Source organism: Triturus cristatus, chromosome 1_1, assembly GCF_964204655.1.
Source record: "Triturus cristatus chromosome 1_1, aTriCri1.1, whole genome shotgun sequence".
Lineage (NCBI taxonomy): Eukaryota > Metazoa > Chordata > Amphibia > Caudata > Salamandridae > Triturus > Triturus cristatus.
In genome coordinates, this window is record NC_140579.1 from 1,092,706,122 (window position 1) to 1,092,725,277 (window position 19,156).

The 19,156-nt window shown below is 44.1% G+C and overlaps 1 protein-coding gene and 1 long non-coding RNA gene across 2 annotated transcripts in view; one reads left to right on the top strand and one right to left on the bottom strand.

Moving 5' to 3' along the window:
- Nucleotides 1–4,133, bottom strand: part of LOC146871608 (uncharacterized) — a 215,031-nt gene extending 210,898 nt beyond the window's left edge. Inside the window, exon 1 of the mRNA XM_085599763.1 lies at nucleotides 3,609–4,133. Within this exon, the coding sequence (XP_085455889.1) occupies nucleotides 3,609–3,675 (67 nt within the window). The 5' untranslated portion in view covers nucleotides 3,676–4,133. The remainder of the gene's footprint in view (nucleotides 1–3,608) is intronic.
- Nucleotides 4,134–4,262: 129 nt separating this feature from the next.
- LOC146871609 (uncharacterized) overlaps nucleotides 4,263–19,156 on the top strand; it is a 36,026-nt gene continuing 21,132 nt past the window's right edge. Inside the window, exon 1 of the long non-coding RNA XR_014981026.1 lies at nucleotides 4,263–4,357. This is a non-coding gene — a long non-coding RNA (uncharacterized LOC146871609). The remainder of the gene's footprint in view (nucleotides 4,358–19,156) is intronic.

Below are 19,156 nucleotides of genomic sequence, written 5' to 3' on the forward strand. Positions count from 1 at the left end.
GCTAGAGCCTGCAATGGTACTTTGCATTTCCAGGATGTGACCACATCCTGCATATCATGTTGCCTATAAAATCTTGGGCCATATTAAATACTGTGTCCCGATGGCACAATGGGTGTGTTGAACCCATTTTCTGCACTCCCAGGGCACTGTAGCATTACGGGAGAAGCTGCTGATGCTTGTGCACACTTTCTGTAGTATTTATAGTACATATAGTACCGGCGATATCTCAAGGAGACATTCTTTCATTTGAATGTGGACGTGGCCCCATGCAATGAGGAAAACACTTTGCCTCTGCACAAATGCCTTATTATGGACATGGGTGCAGAGGCAACTAGGTCTTCACAAGACACACTGACTGTGTGTCACCAAGCTGTTACCCCCCCCCCAAGAGTGCCCTTCTGGATTAGGGAAATTGAGTGATACATTGCACCCGCCTAGAGGGGGATATCTCTTTGAAGTAGGGGCGGGTGCCACCTGCCCAGTAAAATGTGGAGCAGCTCCTTCAAGCAGCCACTCCATCTTTTACTAATGCTGTGCCCCCAGGACAAGCATGAGTTGGTAGATTCCCAGAAAGCTGGGCAATGCATGTAATAGGCACACAGTCCCTGTTTCACATGGTACCCATGTTTAAAGGTAGGGATAATGCACCTGTGAAATAATACAGTCCCTTCAAGCACAAGAGCATGAAGCTCACAGTTCATCATTCCTCCTCAACCCCACTGCTGCCTGAAGAGTTGCTGAATCCTTCTTCACTTGTTTGCTAAGTTTTATACCTCATGCCGAGCCTAGGCCCTGCTCCTGTACAGTTGTTGTGAATTCATCAAGTTCTTTCTAAGGGTTCACAGTGCAAGTTGCACATGGTTTATTGCCAACAGCTCCAGACCTCCAGCTCATCATCACCCAGACTGCAGCTTAGATTGACCGAAGTTTGCAAGGGTGTTCGTACAGCTCTGCGCAATATTGCACTTCTAGAGTTGTAAGTAAATTGACACAATTCTTTGCATCACTTTCTGCCACGTGAGTGCCCCTGTGAAATCTTAGGAAATAACCCCCAAACTGTAACAATGTTGTTTCCAGTATAGTATTCAGACAACTTCTTTCAGTAGAACTTGAAGTATATGGAATGTACAATAAAGGCGGGATGTAAACAATGGCAATCTCTCATTAAAGACTGCCACCCTCCCGCTGAAATGGAAGACAGCTCGAATCAGATCTATTCTTAAAGAAATCTTCAGCCGATCATAGGGATCTGCGGAACTACAGACCCATATCATCACTTCCCTCCTCCTCCAAAATCTTACAACTACTGGTGAATAACCAATTGACATACAATTTAGAATCTAATAATTGCTAGATCACTCTCAGTCTGGCTTCTGTGCCTCACGTAGCACGGGATCAGCTTTAACTGAAGTCACTGACACCATCAAGCTAGCTCCAGACAAGGGGACCCCAGCCATGTTAATTCGCCTAGATTTATCAGCAGCGTTTGATACCATCTCCTATCAGATTCTAGTTCAAAGCCTGAGGGAAGGTGGTATGTGCAGGAATGAGTTAAAGTGGTTAGAAAATTTTCTTTCAAAAAGAATGCATGTCGTGCAGCTGGATTCGTTCACCTCACAGTCCATGATTCTAGACAAAGGGGTGCCTCAGGGTTCGATTCTTAGTCCCACTTTAACATTTACTTGTCCTCCCTGGCTAAGCTCATTAGATCATGTGGGTTTGATACCATCTCCTATGCTGATGTCACACAACCGATAATCACTATAGATGACAATCCCTCCCTCACTAAGGCCCAATTTAAAAATTGCATGTTGAAGATTGCGGAGTGGATGACTGTAAATTGTCTCCAGCTCAACACAAACAAGACTGAGATTCTCCTGTCTGGAAAAGCACACGCAGTATGGTCTGATGATTGGTGGCCCTTGAAACTGTCATCTTCCCCGACTCTGAAAACATGCGTTAAAAATGTAGGTGTCCTATTGGATGATGGCGTATCCACTGACAAACATGTTAAAAGCATTTTGGGCACAAGTTTTGGCCTGATGCAGATGTTTAAGTAGGTGTTCCCTTGGATACCTCTTTCTGCCAGAAAATCCCTGATCCAGGCACTGATAGTGAGCCGACTGAATTACGGTAACTCCCTAATGGTCGGTTCAAAGGAAGGCCTTCTCTCAAGGCTCCAGGTGGTAAAGAACGCAGCAGCTCGTCTTGCTCTTAATGGTCCCCCACAGTCACCATCTGAACCTCTATTGCGCCTGCTCCATTGGTTGCCCATAAAAAAAACGGGCGTTAGTTAAGCTTTTATATCTGGTCTTTAAAATCCTGCAGGGAAGGGGACCAGACTATTTGAAAAATAAATTACAGCCATATACTCCCACCGACTACTTAGATCCAGTGACCAGTTATTACTGAGCCCTAAACGGGTAAATAAAGTTAGACTGGGTGGTTGTTCTTTTTCTTACTTGGCCCCACACCACTAGAATAAGCTGCCATTTCACATTCGCTCCTGCACTAACTTAATTCAGTTCAGAAAACTCCTCAAAACTTGGCTGTTTAATCTTTAACTGGAGATCGTTTTGCTATTTGGTGTCTCATACTACGGTGCTGAGATCCCCTTGGGGATGATACGTTGTGCTTAACAAATGATAATAATAAAGTAGACATTACATTCTTCAAGCTCTCCATTGTCTGTTTGTGGTCAGAGCGTGTTCCAGTAACCGGCACCTTGCACGAGGGTAACTTTCAGCCTATCATGTTTTTTTAGCTAGTAGCAAAACTCACTCAGCCAGTATCGGGTAAACTCACTCAGCCAGTATCGGGTTCATAATAATGGGAAAAGTGAAACCACAATTCCCAGAATTCGTAGTGCTGTTTACGGACAAACAGAATTGGCTGCAGGTCACTGTTATGGTTTGTTTACTTGCGAAATATAGAGTGTTGTACAGAGTGACATGGTTGGGTTCCTTTGTCCAGCATTCGAGGTGTGGTTGCTGTGGCAGAGGACCTGGGCAGACCTGTTTCCAGTGTGTCTGGATCCTATGAATAAAGAAGGATGTTTGCATACCCCTGCTGCCTGCCTCATTACTTGTGTGTGCAAGGGAAGCGACACACAACAAATTGGCGACAAGCTGGTCTGTAGTGAACCATTTTATCACACCTCGATTGACCTGGAAGTATGCTTGAAAGCTGAAAGGGCCTTATTCAGGATTTCAGCGTGCACTGGCTGGTGCTACTCTACAATCCAGCCAGCACCACTTCTAATCAGCTGCAGGGACAAAGGAGTGTTTCCACTGCTCCTGACATTATACGGGTAGAGACTTAGCTGTCAGTTACACCGCCGCATCATGACGCTGCTGGTCAGGTCATGCTGCGTGACCTGCGAGGGGCCTTTTTAGGTCTCGCCTATGCAGTGCGCATGCGCTGCATAGGAGGACCTTTAGCCGTCGCTCTGGTCATTTTCAAGCTCACACTCATGCTTGTGGCAGCATCCACCTTGCGGGAGCGAGCAGGGGCGCGTCACAAGCACGAGTGAAGTGCTTGAAAATGAGCAGACTGCTCTCTCAAGCACGCGTGCCCCTCTCGCGGGCTCACCTCCTGCTCTCACTTACCTTTCGCGGCCGCGGAGCCGCGCTTCTGTTTCAGAGCTTGTTCTTCAAGGTTCTTTCCCGTAGCCATGCCCCCGGGAAAGATCTCTCATCATGCCCGCTCTCCACCACTTTTCCCGCGCTTGTGTTTCCATGCTTGTTCTTCAAGGTTCCTTCCCATAGCCATGCCGCCGGGAGAGATCTCTCATCACGCCCGCTCTCCACCACTCTTCCCTCCACTGCAGTGTGCGAAAAGCATGCTCACTCCTGTCTCTCTCTGTTTGAAGTGTGCAGGCTCTCTCAGTACTGAGTACCAGCACTTTTTACTTTGAAATGGAGACTGCTGGCATTTCTCAGCACATTTAACTTTTGCTGCCGGGGGGCGCTTGTGTTTCAGCGGTTTTTTCTTGTATGCCGCCGGCGGTCTAACACATGACCGGTTTCCATAACTACGGGCGAAGGGACTTCTTGTCCTATTCGCCTTGAGACCAGACCACACTTTCCACTCGCTGGTCTCGTGCGGCTCCTTGGAAGCTGGAGCTTTCTTTCCTCACACACCGTGGGATTTAACTACATTTCCCAGCAGCCCGATTCTTTTTCAGGCTGTGGGCGTTGGTACTACATCTCCCAGCACTCTTTAGGATGATACAACATTTCCCAGCGTCCTCGGCGGCCTTCCGGTCATTCAAGCAATTTAAACACCGGCACCCGGTAGCTTCTTTGCATCTACTGGTCCGGACACCTGCCTCGGGAGACAACGGTCGCCTACTCACGTGAGTATCCACGCTCCGGCTATCAGCTCGGGCCCTCCTCTGCTTCATGCCACCCCCCAGTACCAGTGTGTCCATCTCACGTTACTGAGACTTCCAGGGTCCGGCTACCTGCTCAGGGCTCTCCTTCGCCTCATTCCATCATTTCCAGTCCTAGCTGCTCCACCTCACTTATTAAAGACTCCTTTTGACTGGCAGCATTCGAGCTCCGGGTCCCCTGGCCCATGCCACACTCAGGCTGGGTCTTTTTATTCAACTTCATTTTCTTTCAATTTCACGTCAGCACCGTGGACCCGGGTCTCTTGGCCCTTGCTGCCTATATTGGCGGTCAGACGCAGCACTTCAGCGCCAGTAATCTCTCCTGCTGGGTGCATATTTTTTAACTGCTTTTCAGGAAGATTCAACGCTGACTCCCATGTTCTGCATTGAGCGGGCTTGCGTTATACCTGTTTCTGGGCCCTCTCATTTCCTTGGCCTAAAATATTTACCAGTAATCACAGCCCATGTGGGTTGATTCCCATTCCCCCTTCCATGGAAGCACATTCTTCCCTTTGAAAATGTCTCGAAGGGCACCACTTCAGTACTGTTCTATCGGGCCCAGTCCTTCATTTTCTGGCAAGTTATTAAACATCCAGATATTAATCTTCACTAACCCTTTCTGGGGTTTGGCAGGTTACCCCATTGTCCCCTCCCCTCTCTCCTCCCACCCCTCCCTCCCCCGGTTTGTACCTCGGGGTCAAACGTTTGTCCATCAGCCCACCTTCCAACTGGCCTGAAATTACTGTTGTCATTACTGGTTGCTCCCTGAAAGATTTACATATTTATTTTAAACAAACAACTGTTTTGGTTTTGTTTGCAGAAAGCATTGTGCTTATTTCTTATAAATAAATAGCTCTTTAATTACTCAAAATGCTACCTTGCCAATGTTCACTTTTGTGAACTTTTACTTGACTTATTTGAAAGGAAAAATCACAAAAAGAAACAGCAGACTTGCCTTTTATTGCTATTGAGACCGACTTTCATTCTTGAGAGCCAGGGTCTTGGATCTATTGGCGGTTTAACATTATGTGAGTAATGGTATGGCTTTGTGCCTTAAAACAACACAAATGCAGCATGTAACCATGATAACAATCGTGACTGGCATGCTAATGTAGTGTCTCATATATTTCAAGTACGCCCCCAAAATAATAGAGGCAAATACTCTGTTTTACCACGCCACGTGTGAACACATCCTGGTGCCCCTTTGAATAAAAAAAAAGTGTGAGGCAGCCACATTCTTCAAAAGGGCTAAAGGTTGGGGAAAGGATGAAAGGAACCCTGCAGTGATTTTAAAACAGGGAAACAAACGTTTTCTCTATATTTCACTTTTATCAGATTGCGGTTTTGAACTGCAATCAGTATTACGCTTTATTTTTAGGTGTAAAAGGCGGAGTTTTTCTTTTTATATTGTAATTGTTATTGCATTATATAGTGCCTCCTACACCTGACGAGGCGTATATGTCACAAAGGAAGTGTGTGTAGGTAACATTTCAAAGATACAAACAATTCAATAAAAATTACCTGCTACCTTCAAACACTAAAACTTTTTGGGTAAAAAAACAGTTATACACATACTAATTAAAGGTGCAAATGTATTAAATTAGAATATCCAATTACGCAGCATTTCACGCAAAATATCAAATTGGATGGTATAACCAGACAAGCGCCATCCTTTAGTTACAATCCACACAGATTCACTGTGTTGTGACCAGCAGAGCACGACAATAACACCAGACACAAGTAAAGCTTTAATTGTGGGATCAATGAGCCACCGCACCTCTCACGGTAGAAGAGAGGTCCCAACTGACATTACATGGAATCTACTCACAGAGTATTCCCATGACAACTCAAAGGAATTCTCAGTGAGAATAAACAAGCACAGCTAAGCATAACATATTACCTCTTTTTGTAAAAACAAGATACATTAAAAATAAAATTAAAGAAAAATAAAACAAAACAGAAAGACAGAAATAAATATACAGAGAACTAGAAAGATACTAATATACCTTAACAGTACACAGCAAACTACAATCAATGCATAAACCTGAAAAATAACTGAAAGACAATCTTGAACGTGACATTCGACCTCAGCATATTGGATAAAACTTTCATTTTGCTAGCATAGCCAGGTATAAAACGTGAGTAAAATTCACACAATCCCAAGAAAGAGCGTAGCTCTTCCTTGTTCTTGGGACAAGGACACTCCACTACTGCTTTTACCAACCCAGGTCTAGGGCTCACACCATCACCGGATACCAGGTGTCCCAGGAATTCTATCTCCCTCTTCCAGAACTCACATTTGTTCTTCTTCACAACAATCCCTTTCTCCTCAAAAATCCTAAGAACAGATCTAAGAACCTTATCATGTTCTTCCAAGTGTTTGCTAAAGATGAGCACATCATCTTGAAAAATCACAACTCCTTTTATATCCTGTAGCACTGACTGCATGACCCTTTGAAATACTGATGCTGCAGAAGCTAGCCCAAAAGGCATTCTACAGAATTGAAACGACCCAAAAGGAGAATTGAAAGCCGTATAATGGCGTGAATCAACATCTAACAAGATCTGATGGTACGCCGAAGCTAGGTCAATCTTCGAAAACCATTGAGCACCCCTAAGTTCTTCTAGTAAATCACCAATTTTAGGAAGAGGATGTGAATCTACCCAAATTTCCTTATTGAGACTCCTCAAATCTGTGCATAAGCGAATCTCTCCATTTCGTTTACGTGCGACAACCAATGGACTAAGCCACAAACTGGATTCTACAGGCTCTATAATCCCAGATTTTTCCAATCTGTCCAGCTCTGCCTTAAGATCTGCTCTAAGACTGAATGGTACTGATCTAACCTTGTGCTTCACTGGCACAGCATTATTCTTAACCTTAATCATGTGCCTAAAACCTTTAATTTTCCCGAGTGAGTCAGAAAATACACCTGGAAATTCACGCGCTAAACAATCTGAATCAGAAACATCTTGCACGACCAATACTTGTTCACTTGTACCTGGTCTCAATACCATACCAAACAAGCCTTGATGGTACCAACCAAGAATATTTAATCCACGAACAGCCACATCAATTTTCCCCTGGATTTTACGACCTTTGAACTCCAGCACATCCTCTATGTACCCTTCCAAATCTATCTTGCGTCCTTCATATGAAACAGGAGCTCTATCTGGAGGAAAAAGTGGTCTCTCACCCCAAGATTCTTTACAAAGCTCATACGTAATCATTGTAATACGCGCTCCAGAATCCACCAACAACTTCAAAGTAACATCACCCACAGTTATATCAACATAGGGATCAACACAATCAACCAGGTTTCCAGAAACAATGCCCTCATCAGTGACCGTGACAATCATATCTTGAAACTCTTGTACAATGTCGTTCTCACTTAATTGCTCATCCTTGACCACACAATTAACCTTTTCCTTCTTAATCATACTGGACTGGCACACTTTCGCCAAATGCCCAATCCTGCCACACTTGACATTTAGCATTTCTCCCTGGACAAAATCTGTGGTCCTTACCATGTGGGAGATAACCACATCTGTAACAAATATTGTTTGTTTTTTAAAAACCCCTTCTCCATAGTTTTCACTTTTCGTGATGAATTACCATTAGAATTTGCAGAAGCCACTACATTGACAGATTCTTTTGATATAGAGCCCATATTTAGCTCCTTAATTGAATTTTGCGCCAACTCGACACTTTTAGCCACTTTTATAATTTCCTCAAGACTAGGATTACCCATAGTGAGTAACTTTTGCTGAATCTGTTTATCAAGACAATGTGCAATAAATTGGTCCCTAACTAATTGGTCTCGATATTCACCAAATTCGCACTCTGCACATAATTTACGTATTGCACTGAGGTATGTGTCCACATTTTCACTTTGCAATTGTGCCCGCTTAAAAAATGTGTGCCTTAATGCTACCAAACTTGGCTGGACATCAAATTTAATCACTAATTTCTTAACGGCTTTCTGGTATTCATCGATAACTTCACCTTCTGCTAACACAATATCAGGAAGGTGCTTAAAAACTTCCCTCCCTTCAAATCCAAGTGAATTTAAAAGAAGATACTTCTTTCTTTCTGCCCTATATCGTGATGCACCAATTGCGCCAATGTAAGTTTCAAATGCGTCAAACCATTGTCTCCACTGGACTCTCCAGAACTGGAGGTGGTGGGTTTACCGATTGCATAATGTTACTACAAATTTACCCGATAACCTATACTGTATCAGAACAATACTAACTACAAACATACAGTACAAACAATATTTTTTTTCCTAACCCAGACAGGGTGATACAGATCATAAATTGAGAAAGAGAGAAAAAATAAATTGAATATTTCTCCCAACTGGCTAAAAAAAACAAAAATTTGATAGAATTAATGTGATATTACACACACATAAAAGGGAAAGCTCAATAAACCCTTTAGAATATTCACGTTTCTACACCTTAAAGTCACCCACTTGTAATACTGCCCAACATGTAAAATATTGTCTTCGCCTTGCGCTTGACGTTGAAGAAAAAAAAAAAAATGTCAAAAAACTAAAATAAACTTGTAGTCTCTGCTTCGCTCCAGCAACGTTAAAGTTCACTCGACACAGGTGAAAAGTAAACTGAATAGTCAGATAAGCCTCCGCTTTGAAGAACAATTACCGCTTTGAAGTCGGAGTACACGCAGTCCTGCAGAGGTCTAAGATAGATTTGCAGACACGCACAGTCAGGTAACCCTTCACTTTGAAGTATAATTTCCGCTTTCAAATCGGTTACGCAGACACGCACTTCCGTATTCCACTGCCACAATGCCAATAGTACTGACGTTCGCTTCACGCACGCATACACAACGTGCTGACGCTGGGCGTATCCCTGATAGGCTGATGCAATGAGTCCATTACCAACTCCCCCTGCAGTGTTCTACTGCGTCATTATTCCCGAGCAGGACTTGACAGAGGAACAACTCTTGCTGTATCGATATACATATTGCGTTGACAGCCCAGGCAGCGAACAAACACATCGTTTGAGCACGAGTGCATCCACATGCGCCTCCCCCTAATCTCCTCACCGGTGAGACGATATCCTGAGGCTCATTTTTCCGCTTGAGAAGTGCCCAAACTTAACTTCAGGAGTGTACAGCCGTAGGAGGAGGTAGGACGCCTTACTTTTTCACCGACAGATGTCCTCTTTTAAACTGCCAAACACTTAATCTTCAAAATTTCCATATACATCTTCTTTTGTCATAATCAGGCTTGACCATGCTTCTTCTCATTGGACTTCTAAACAATCTGAAATTTGAATGCTTCAACTGCTGCGGTGGCTCACCCACTCGTCGCCAAAAATTATGTTGTGACCAGCAGAGCACGACATAACACCAGGCACAAGTAAGCTGTCTGTAAAGCTTTAATTGTGGGATCAACGAGCCACCGCACCTCTCACGGTAGAAGAGAGGTCCCAACTGACATTACATGGAATCTACTCACAGAGTATTCCCATGACAACTCAAAGGAATTCTCAGTGAGAATAAACAAGCACAGCTAAGCATAACACACTGCTTATTAAACATCCTTCCACACAACCTAGAACAAGCATTGGCATAGCCAATAGGTCTCGCCTTTGGGACCTTATAAGTGTTTAGCCATGCAACAGTTGATGTTGTTGCACCAAGGATATTGTACTGCATAACTAAATACTTATAAGGTCCCACAGGAGAGACCTATTGGCTATGCCAATGCTTGTTTTTTTTTAATCAAGAACTACATTGCCGGCTCCCAGTCCTGTGCACAGCTGACTAAGCTGTGAATACTCAAGGAAGTAGCGACAAGCATGTGGATTTGTTTGGGATGAATTAAATACATGAAACAGGTGAGGATATCTGCCCTTGATTTCTAATTGTTTTGTTACTGAAGGGAGCCTTTGGAAAATTGTCCTGCTGCTGGTCTGGTGATACTGGGCATCGGGCTTTCCCGGGAGCCTGGAAGGGTGGGGGGCGCTTTCAGAGCAGTGGAGGCTGGTTTTGTTACTGGGGGCCAGTTTTGCAGTGATGCTGCAATATAGGCCCCCAATAACAAAAGCAGCAAATGTTTCCAGCCTCTTAGAGCCAGGCACAGCTTCGCCAGGGGCTGGTCCGAGTAAACTGCCAAGGCTGCTTTGGGTTCCCAGTCCGGCCCTGGACTCCTGCAAGACTGTGGTACACTATACCTCGGAACTGTATGAAACTGAGTTTAATTTAGTGTTGTATGTTCTAATCTTATTTGGCATTATTACCGTGGTACAGGAACATTTCACTATCATTTCCCCATATGCATTTTGGGTATCAGGATCGGAACCTTACCTGAAGTGGGTGGAATGGAAGGAATATTTAGAAAATTACATTGTTGCAATTGAGAAGCTAAGAAAATGTCAGCTGAACAGAAGGAAATGATCTTCCTGCACTTTTTGGGTCCTGTGGGGTTGCAAACATTTCGTTGTATGCCAAAGGCTACTGTTAGTGGGAATGTTAATATCTTTGCGGCTGCGTTGCAGAATTTAGATAAATACTGTGCACCAAAAGTTTGCATAGGCATAACAAGATTCAAATTCTTGCAAAGCAAACAGAACAAAGGCGAGTCTGCTGATGACTATGTGGCAGATTTGAAGAAGATGGCAATTGACTGTAAATTTGGAGTCCTCCATGATGACTTAGCGAGGGATCAGTTGATAATACATACAAATAAACCAGCCATCCATGACCGATTATGGATTAATGAGGATTCCCCACTGGGGGATCAATCAATCAGGAGAATTGTAAGTGCGCTACTCACCCGTGAGGGTCTCAAGGTGCTGGGTGGGGTTATGCAGCTCCGTTCAGCCGAAGAGCCAGGTCTTGAGGGTCTTCCTCAAGGTGTTCAGGGAGGGGGCGCGTCTGATGTCTACCGGTAGCTCATTCCAGGTCTTGGCTGCGACGTGAGAGAACGATCTCCTGCCTGATCTTGCTCTGTGGATCCACGGTGTTTTGACGAGTGCGAGGTTGGATGATCGCAGGTTTCTTTTGGGTACGTAGAAATTTATTCTGCCGTTGAGGTATTTGGGTCCGTTGTTGTGCAGGAACTTGTAGGCGTGGGTAAGGATTTTGAAGCTGACTCTCTTCTCCATGGGGAGCCAGTGGAGTCGCCGTAGGTGCTGGCTGATGTGCTCGTGCCAGGGGATGCCAAGGACGAGTCTGGCCGCGGTGTTCTGTACCGTTTGCAGTTTGCGGAGTAGGGATTTGTTGATGCCTGCGTAGAGTCCATTGCCATAGTTGAGTTTGCTGTTGATGAGTGCGTTGGTGACTGTTTTCCTTGATTCTGGGAGGATCCATTTGAAGGTCTTTATGAGAAAGCGGGCGGTGTTGAAACAGCTGGAGGTGACGGCGTTGACCTGTCGGTTCATGGTGAGTGATGAGTTGAGTATGATGCCGAGGTTCTTGGCGTGGTCTTAGGGGGTAGGTGGGCTTCCGAGGGCGTTGGGCCACCATGTGTTGTCCCATGCTGATGGGGTTGTTCCAAGGACAAGGACTTCTGTTTTCTCAGCGTTGAGTTTTAGGCAGCTGTTGGTAATCCAGACTGCCACTTCATGCATTCCTCTCTGGAAGTTGAGTTTGGTGGTGGTGGGGTATTTGGTGAGGGAGAGGATGAGCTGGGTGTTGTCGGCATAGAATACAATGTTAAGGCCGTGTAGTCGGACGATGTCTGCGAGGGGGGCCATGTAGACGTTGAAGAGCGTCGGGCTTAGGGATGACCCCTGTGGTACTCCGCAGGTGATGTCGGTGGGGTGGAGAGGAAGGGCGGTAGTCTGATCCTTTGGCTTCTTCCGGTGAGGAATAGGGGGATCCAGTCTAGGGCAGTTCCTTGTATGCCAGCCTCGCGTAGTCTGGTGATTAGTGTGTCTATGAGAGACGGTGTCACACAGGTTGAGGAGGACGAGGGCAGTGGAGTGGCCCTGGTCCAGGAGGGTGCGGATGTCGTCAGTGGCAGCGAGTAGAGCAGTCTTGGTGCTATGATTAGCTCGGAATCCGGATTGGGATGGGTGGAGGACGGCGTGTTCTTCGATGAATCGTGTCAGTTACCTGTTGACTGCTTTTTCTGCCACTTTGGCTGCGTTGTGAGAAGCGAGATGGGCCGGTAGTTTTGGAGGTCGGTGGGGTCAGCCGTGGGTTTCTTGAGCAGGGGCCCGACTTCGGCAGATGTGCTCGCAATAGTGCGCGCGGTGGAAATTCCACGAAAATGTGCCACAGAATTAAAACAATCCGATAAGGATCTGGATTGTATTTATAAAGTGACGTTTCATACTGGGGAGAAGGATAAAAAAAGTATTTTCAAGGAGAAACAGGGGAGCAATGACAGGAGATGCTATTATTGTGACAGCAAAGAACACCTTGCGTATTGTAAAACATGTCCTGCACTTAAGCAGTAGTGCAGTATTTGTGGCACCATTAGTCATTTCACAAAGGTATGCAAGAAAAAAAAGAATAGCATCCATGAAGGAAAGAGCCCATGTGTGAGTGATGGGGACCAAGAGTCTCCTAGGTTGGACAACGTTATGAGTTTACAGGAGAAGTTTCTCCTGAACATCAATGATAGTAGCAAAGAAAAACCTGAGTGCCACTTCTGTATAGAAGGTATGCCCTTCAGGATATAGGTGGACGCGGGGTCATCTTTTACAATTTTCAATGAGGATGTATAGAAGAATATATTTTTGGAGAAAATTGGCACACACTTATCACCATCTGATATTAATCCAGAGAGATACAATGGTGAAAAAATTGGATTTCGGGTGGTTGTCCTTTCTTTTTTTTAAAGGTAGACATTCAAGAGGTAAGCTGTATGTGGCAAAGAGAGAACCATCCATCCTGGGATGACAGCATCAGGGTAGCCTACAAATTATCCTGGATCCCCAATAGCGTTAAGAAAGTGGTGGTGGTGGATGAAGGGAGCTCCATGGGAAATAACATGGGAAAAAAGTTTCCAAACGTTTTTAGCAAACAACTGGGAATGTTGGTAGGTTTTGAGCACAATATTGCACTCGAGTGATGCCACTCCTAAAGTACACAAATGAAATATTGTGCCAATGATGGCACGAGAGGAAGTCTCGAAGGAGCTGGACAAGTTAGTGGAAATGGATGTTGATCTCTCTGGTATTGGTAGCTCGCTGTAGCAATGGCAAGATCCATCTCTGTGAGGACAGGCGACACCTGAAAAAATAACATTGTCATAGATCGTTTTCCCATCCCAAAAATCACAGAGATGGTGCTGTGCTTGAAGGGGATTAGATTGGGGCATTTTACGGGGGTAAACTCCAAACCTTCATTGATAAATGCTATCACTGGGGTCCCAACACCTACAAACAAGGATGAGGTGAGGTAATTCCTAAGGATGGCCGAGTATTGTGTAAAATGTATCCCTAATTTTGCTGACAAAGTATAGAACATAAGGCAGTTGCTTAAAACACGTGAAATTTCTGTGGGGTCTGTGATGTGAGGCAGAATTCCAAAAAAGTAAGTGTGACATGGAAAAAGTGTCTACTTTAGGTAGTTTTGAAACTGATATTGGATTGTTTCTAACAACAGATGCAAGTAATAAAGGCTTGGGGGCAGTGCTAACATAGAAGGATGCCAAAGGTAACAAAAGCATCATTGTGTTCATGTCCAGATCTCTGTCACCACCCAGTATGTGCATGGGCGATGGAACATTATTGTGCTTTTGTTTGGGGTAGACTGATTATCATTCAGTGCGATCACAAGCCCTCAGTTAAGTTACTGACCATGGAGGGGAGTGTTTTGTCGCCTGCCAGGATTGCGAGGTTGTCAGTGGGAATGCAGGATTACATATACCACACAGTATATTTCCGGGCAAGGGCAATCTTATGGTAGATCGTTTAACCAGGATGCCTTGCGCTGTAGAGGAGTGTGAAAATGACCCTTGGAATGATTATAAAACTGCATTAGTGCATGATTCTGGATCACCATCTATCAAAATGGAAGATTGGGAGAAGAAACAGAAGGAGGATGCCATTTTGCAAATGATTTTGAAATATATGCCTGAGGTTTGGTCCAAGAAGGAGCAATTAACAGAGGAGTGTAGACATTTTTGTCATGTTTGGTCAAAGCTGTCTGTAGACAGTGTTGGTCTGTAGAAGAAGTAAAATGATTCCTCCTTATGGGGTGTGTGACATGAATTTAGATCTTTGTCATAAGATGCATTTCAGGACTGTGAGGATCAAATCAGTTGTCAAAAATCTGTTTCGATGGCCAGGAATAGACAAGGCAGTGGAAAGACTTATAAGGACGTAGAATTTCCTCCTCCTCTAACAAATCTCTACGTACAGTAAGACCACTCATGAGTGAATGTATTATTAGAAAAAAACATTGGGAATGTGTAGCGGTGAATTTGTTGGATACTGTTGGGGAGTTGCAGGAGAACATAATCATATTGATGGACCTTTTCTCTAAGAGCCCTATTGTGGATATAGTGGAGAGTGGTGATATGGCCACAGTATTAGAATTTATGGATAGAACCTTTTAGTCTGAAGGGATTCCAGCCATGCTGTTGAATGATAATGGTGTGCAATTCTTTTCTAATGCAGCTAAGATATATTTGGAGAGGGTAGCTGTGAAGTATAAGACCACATCTCTTTATAATCCCAGTGGGAACGGTACAGTGGAAAGGTTTAACCGAGTGATCAATTCAGTTATTCAGAGTGTGGTTGGGAAAAAGTGCGATTGGTAGATTGCAGTACGGAGGATGTGTGGGCATATAGGGTAACTATGAATAATTCTACAGGTGTATCCCCATTCGTAAGATGAGAGGAAGGAACCCTAGATGTAAGTTCACTCTGGCATGGTTGCGTAACACTGCAGTTGAATAATGGTCACCAGAACTTGTTAAGAAGAAATTGGAGGATACATATGTTAAGAATAAGGACTACTATGATACTGCCCACAGTGTCAAACCAATTAATGTATAAGTTGGTGATTGCATACGGTAGAAGAAATCTGTTAAAGTGCCAAAGGGTGAAAGACAATTTTTTGCGCCAGAACAAGTAGTGGAGAATTTTCAGAATGCTGTCAGGCTAGACTTAGGAGTGGTAAGGTGTGAAACCTTAAATGTGTGGCATTGGGTTCAAAAGATCAGAAAAAGGACTACGATGGTAAAGTGGCGGGTGGGAATAAGGATTCTCGTTGGTTGAAAGACATGGTTAAGTTTGCAGGCGAACAGTTCACATTACCAAAGGGTGAGATTGCCGACTCCTTTTGTACAACTAGTATGGCTTCAGAGGAGTGCACTAGTAATGTTGACGAAGGGAATGCACAGGAACCACAAACTGTTGAGTCAAACTGTGAGAAAAGGAAGAGCGAGTTACCTGGGTGGTTGAAGGATTGTATTGTAGGTTGAAATCATTTCATAGTTTTTGCAACTGATATATTATAGTCATGCATATGTTGTTTCCTCTCTCAGTTCTTTCTGTTTTTTATTTCCTAGTTTGCTCTCCAATTTTTTTTGGGGGGGTGATGTGTTACGGTAAATTTATTGTTTTTATTGTGAGAATGTATTGTTTTAAAATGTTTTTTAATATATTAAGAAGGGATGTTTTTTGGTTTGTATACTTCTGGAATGTAGAGTGTGGTACAGGGTGACATAGATGGGTTCCATTGCCCAACATTCTAGGTGTAGTTGCTGTGGCAGAGGAGCAAGGCAGACCTGTTTCCTGTATGTCTGGAACTTATGAATAAAGAAGGATGTTCGTACACCCCCGCCTCCTGCCTCGTTACTTGTGTGCAAAAGGGAAGCAACACCCAACAGTCACCTTCATGACTTAGCATCAATGGATAACCATATGCTTCCAGCAAGCACCCTGCCTTCTGCTGTTTTTCCACAATCTCTAGCATTTACTCCTTTACTTTTTAGGTCTCGCTGAGTCAGCGAGCATGCGCTGCTTGGAGAGACTTTAGTAAGGGCTTTAAAAAATGCTACCACCGGCTACAGCTTGCAGTGCATGTGCGTGGACGTGCGCATCAGCAGAGGCGCCATATGGCGTGATTACTGCTGCGCGCGCACCACTCGCGCACATGCACTGCAAGCTGTGGCCGGCGGTAGCATTTTTAGCTTGCTAATCGCGGCACCGGTGCTTTACTTTTAACATTAAAAGTAAAGCGCCGGTGCCGCGATTATAGCAAAAGTAAAGAAATAGAAACATACATCTATTTCTTTACTTTTGCTATAATCGCAGCACCCGCGCTTTACTTTTAATGTTAAAAGTAAAGCACCGGTGCCGCGATTAGAAAGAAACAAGCATTGGCATAGCCAATAGGTCTCGCTTTTGGGACCTTATAAGTGTTTACCCATGCAACAGTTGCCTAACTAAATACTTATAAGGTCCCAAAAGCGAGACCTATTGGCTATGCCAATGCTTGTTTATCATTAGTCAGGATTTACAAGGGAAGCAAATGGTGCATTTTTCATGGATAATCATTTTGTTGCCCTTAGCCAATAGCTCTGCATCTTCCATCTATCTCCCTTGTCCTCTTCTAGTCGGTGCTTATTGTTAGCACCCTGCATGGGGTCCTTGCCTCAGCTTCACTGCAGGCAACCTTGTCTCTTATCTACCCATATATTGTCTGCTACAGTTTCCTGTGTATTGTTGCTATGATACTGCCTGTTGCGTGTGCTCATTTAGATTCTACCTCTGTTCGGTCTCCATGATGTGTTGTGGGAAGATGTATTGTGTTAATCTTTAAACCGTGCACTGTATTTACTGATACCGGTGTCAGCGCATGGTTGCTGTCTTTATTAGAATGTGGGAATTTTGTGGAGGAGTGGGAGTTGGGCAGTTACAGTGGGACTTCCGACACGAAAGGGCGTGTTACCCTATATAACTTAAATAGAGAAGTCTGCATACCTTATTTTTAATGGCATCATTACCTAACAGGTTTGGCAACGAGCAGGGTGTTCGTATCAAGGAATTTTGGCAGTTTTGTGCCAACAGAGCAGCGGTTAGCAGGACCAGTAAGGAGGCGCCTGGTTGCCCGTGTCAGACTGGTGGATAAAGGCCAACATGCAAAGACGCTCGCAGCGTCACTCAGGAGCATTTTTAGGAACTTGCTGGAGAAGGCTTTTGGCATGTGTGCATGCACATCAAAGACTTTCATAGGAGGCAATCTTTGAGGTTTTGGTTGCTACGACACCTGTGACGCTCAACCCAGACATTAGCATGTAACATGACCTCCATTTTGAATTGAGGTTGAAGGCATTTGTATGCAGGATACAATCAGTGCATCAGCAAGCGCTTACTGAAGCGCGATTATTCAAGGTGCTGGCACGACTAGGGAGTGGCAGCACTTGCTGGCACAGAGATCCATTGGGCAGTGAATACTTTGTTTTTATGGACATTATTGCTCGCGGGTCCTGTTATTACATGAGGAGTCTTTAACTGTGCTGCACCCACACCAGTGTTTACTTTGCTGGCACAAAGATCCACATTCATTTGGGCAGTGAGTAGTTTTTCTGTAGTGAAATTGTTGCCAGCATGGCCTGATGAGGAGGCAGTAAATGTGCTGCACCAGGCCACTGTGTTTTGGCTGGGAGTTATACTAGTGCAGTTTTTACCAGCTTTTCAACCTGCGCACATATAATGTTTGTGCCCTTCATTGGATGTGCGGAGAGATTCCAAGCAAGCTTACTGAGCACAGTGGGTTTACTCCTCAACAGTGGGAAGAATAGCATATGAATTCTGCATATGTCAGGGGCACTGCTCGACGGTGGCAGTACATAGAACTGGAGTGCAGATCATCAGTAGCATTCAAGTGAATTACTTTTCTATCTTATTTTTGAGGCATTTTGCTGTGACTCTACCCTAAATTTAACACCACAGTGTGGTTGCCATTTATATCTTTCAATTGTAGTGTGTAGGACTATTAGTAAAGTGTAGTGTGCATGAAGGGGGTAATATGTAGAGTCATGTGTGCCTCTCATGCTTTCTCCTTAACACCACCACAACCATTTTTAACTTCCTCAGGTGATGCAGTCATTAAATGGCATGAGTGGAAAGATTATTTTCTCAATATTATAGACACTATTGAAGATGAAGAGTTGTCACAATTGAGAAAAAAGAAAATACTCTTGCCCTCATTAGGTCCTCAGGGGATCATAGTGTACAATGCCATGGAAAAAAAACCTTGTAGTTCAAGTGATCCTGATGGATTTCCTCATGCGCTAGAGAATGTGGATAAATATTATTCTACGTCTGTGTATTGCGATTGACATGCACAATTTTTTTCAGGCGAAAACAGAACAAACTGGAGTGTGTGGAAGACTGTCCCTTCCCTAAAAATGCTTGCCCTTTACATGTAGATTTAGGGCTTTACATGATGAGCTAATTTGTGACCAGATCATCATGTATGCCACTAATGAGCATATTCAGTAGAGGTTGTGGATATATGGGGAGGCATCTTTAGCAGATATGATTGCAGTGGTTAAGAAGGCTGAAATTTCAAATAAATGTGCAAAAGCCCTTGCAGCACGCATCGAAACCAGCGCCAACAACACCAATGAACTTTTCAACACCATTAAGGAGTTCTCCAACAACCCGGCTGCCAGCAAAAGCAACATCATACCCTTACAGGAGCTGTGAAAACCTCACCCACTTCTTCCACAACAAGATCGTAACCATATACAGAAACTTTAAACCCCAACCCACACCTATGGACTTCCTCAATAGATACGCCACCACTGTGACTGACAAGAG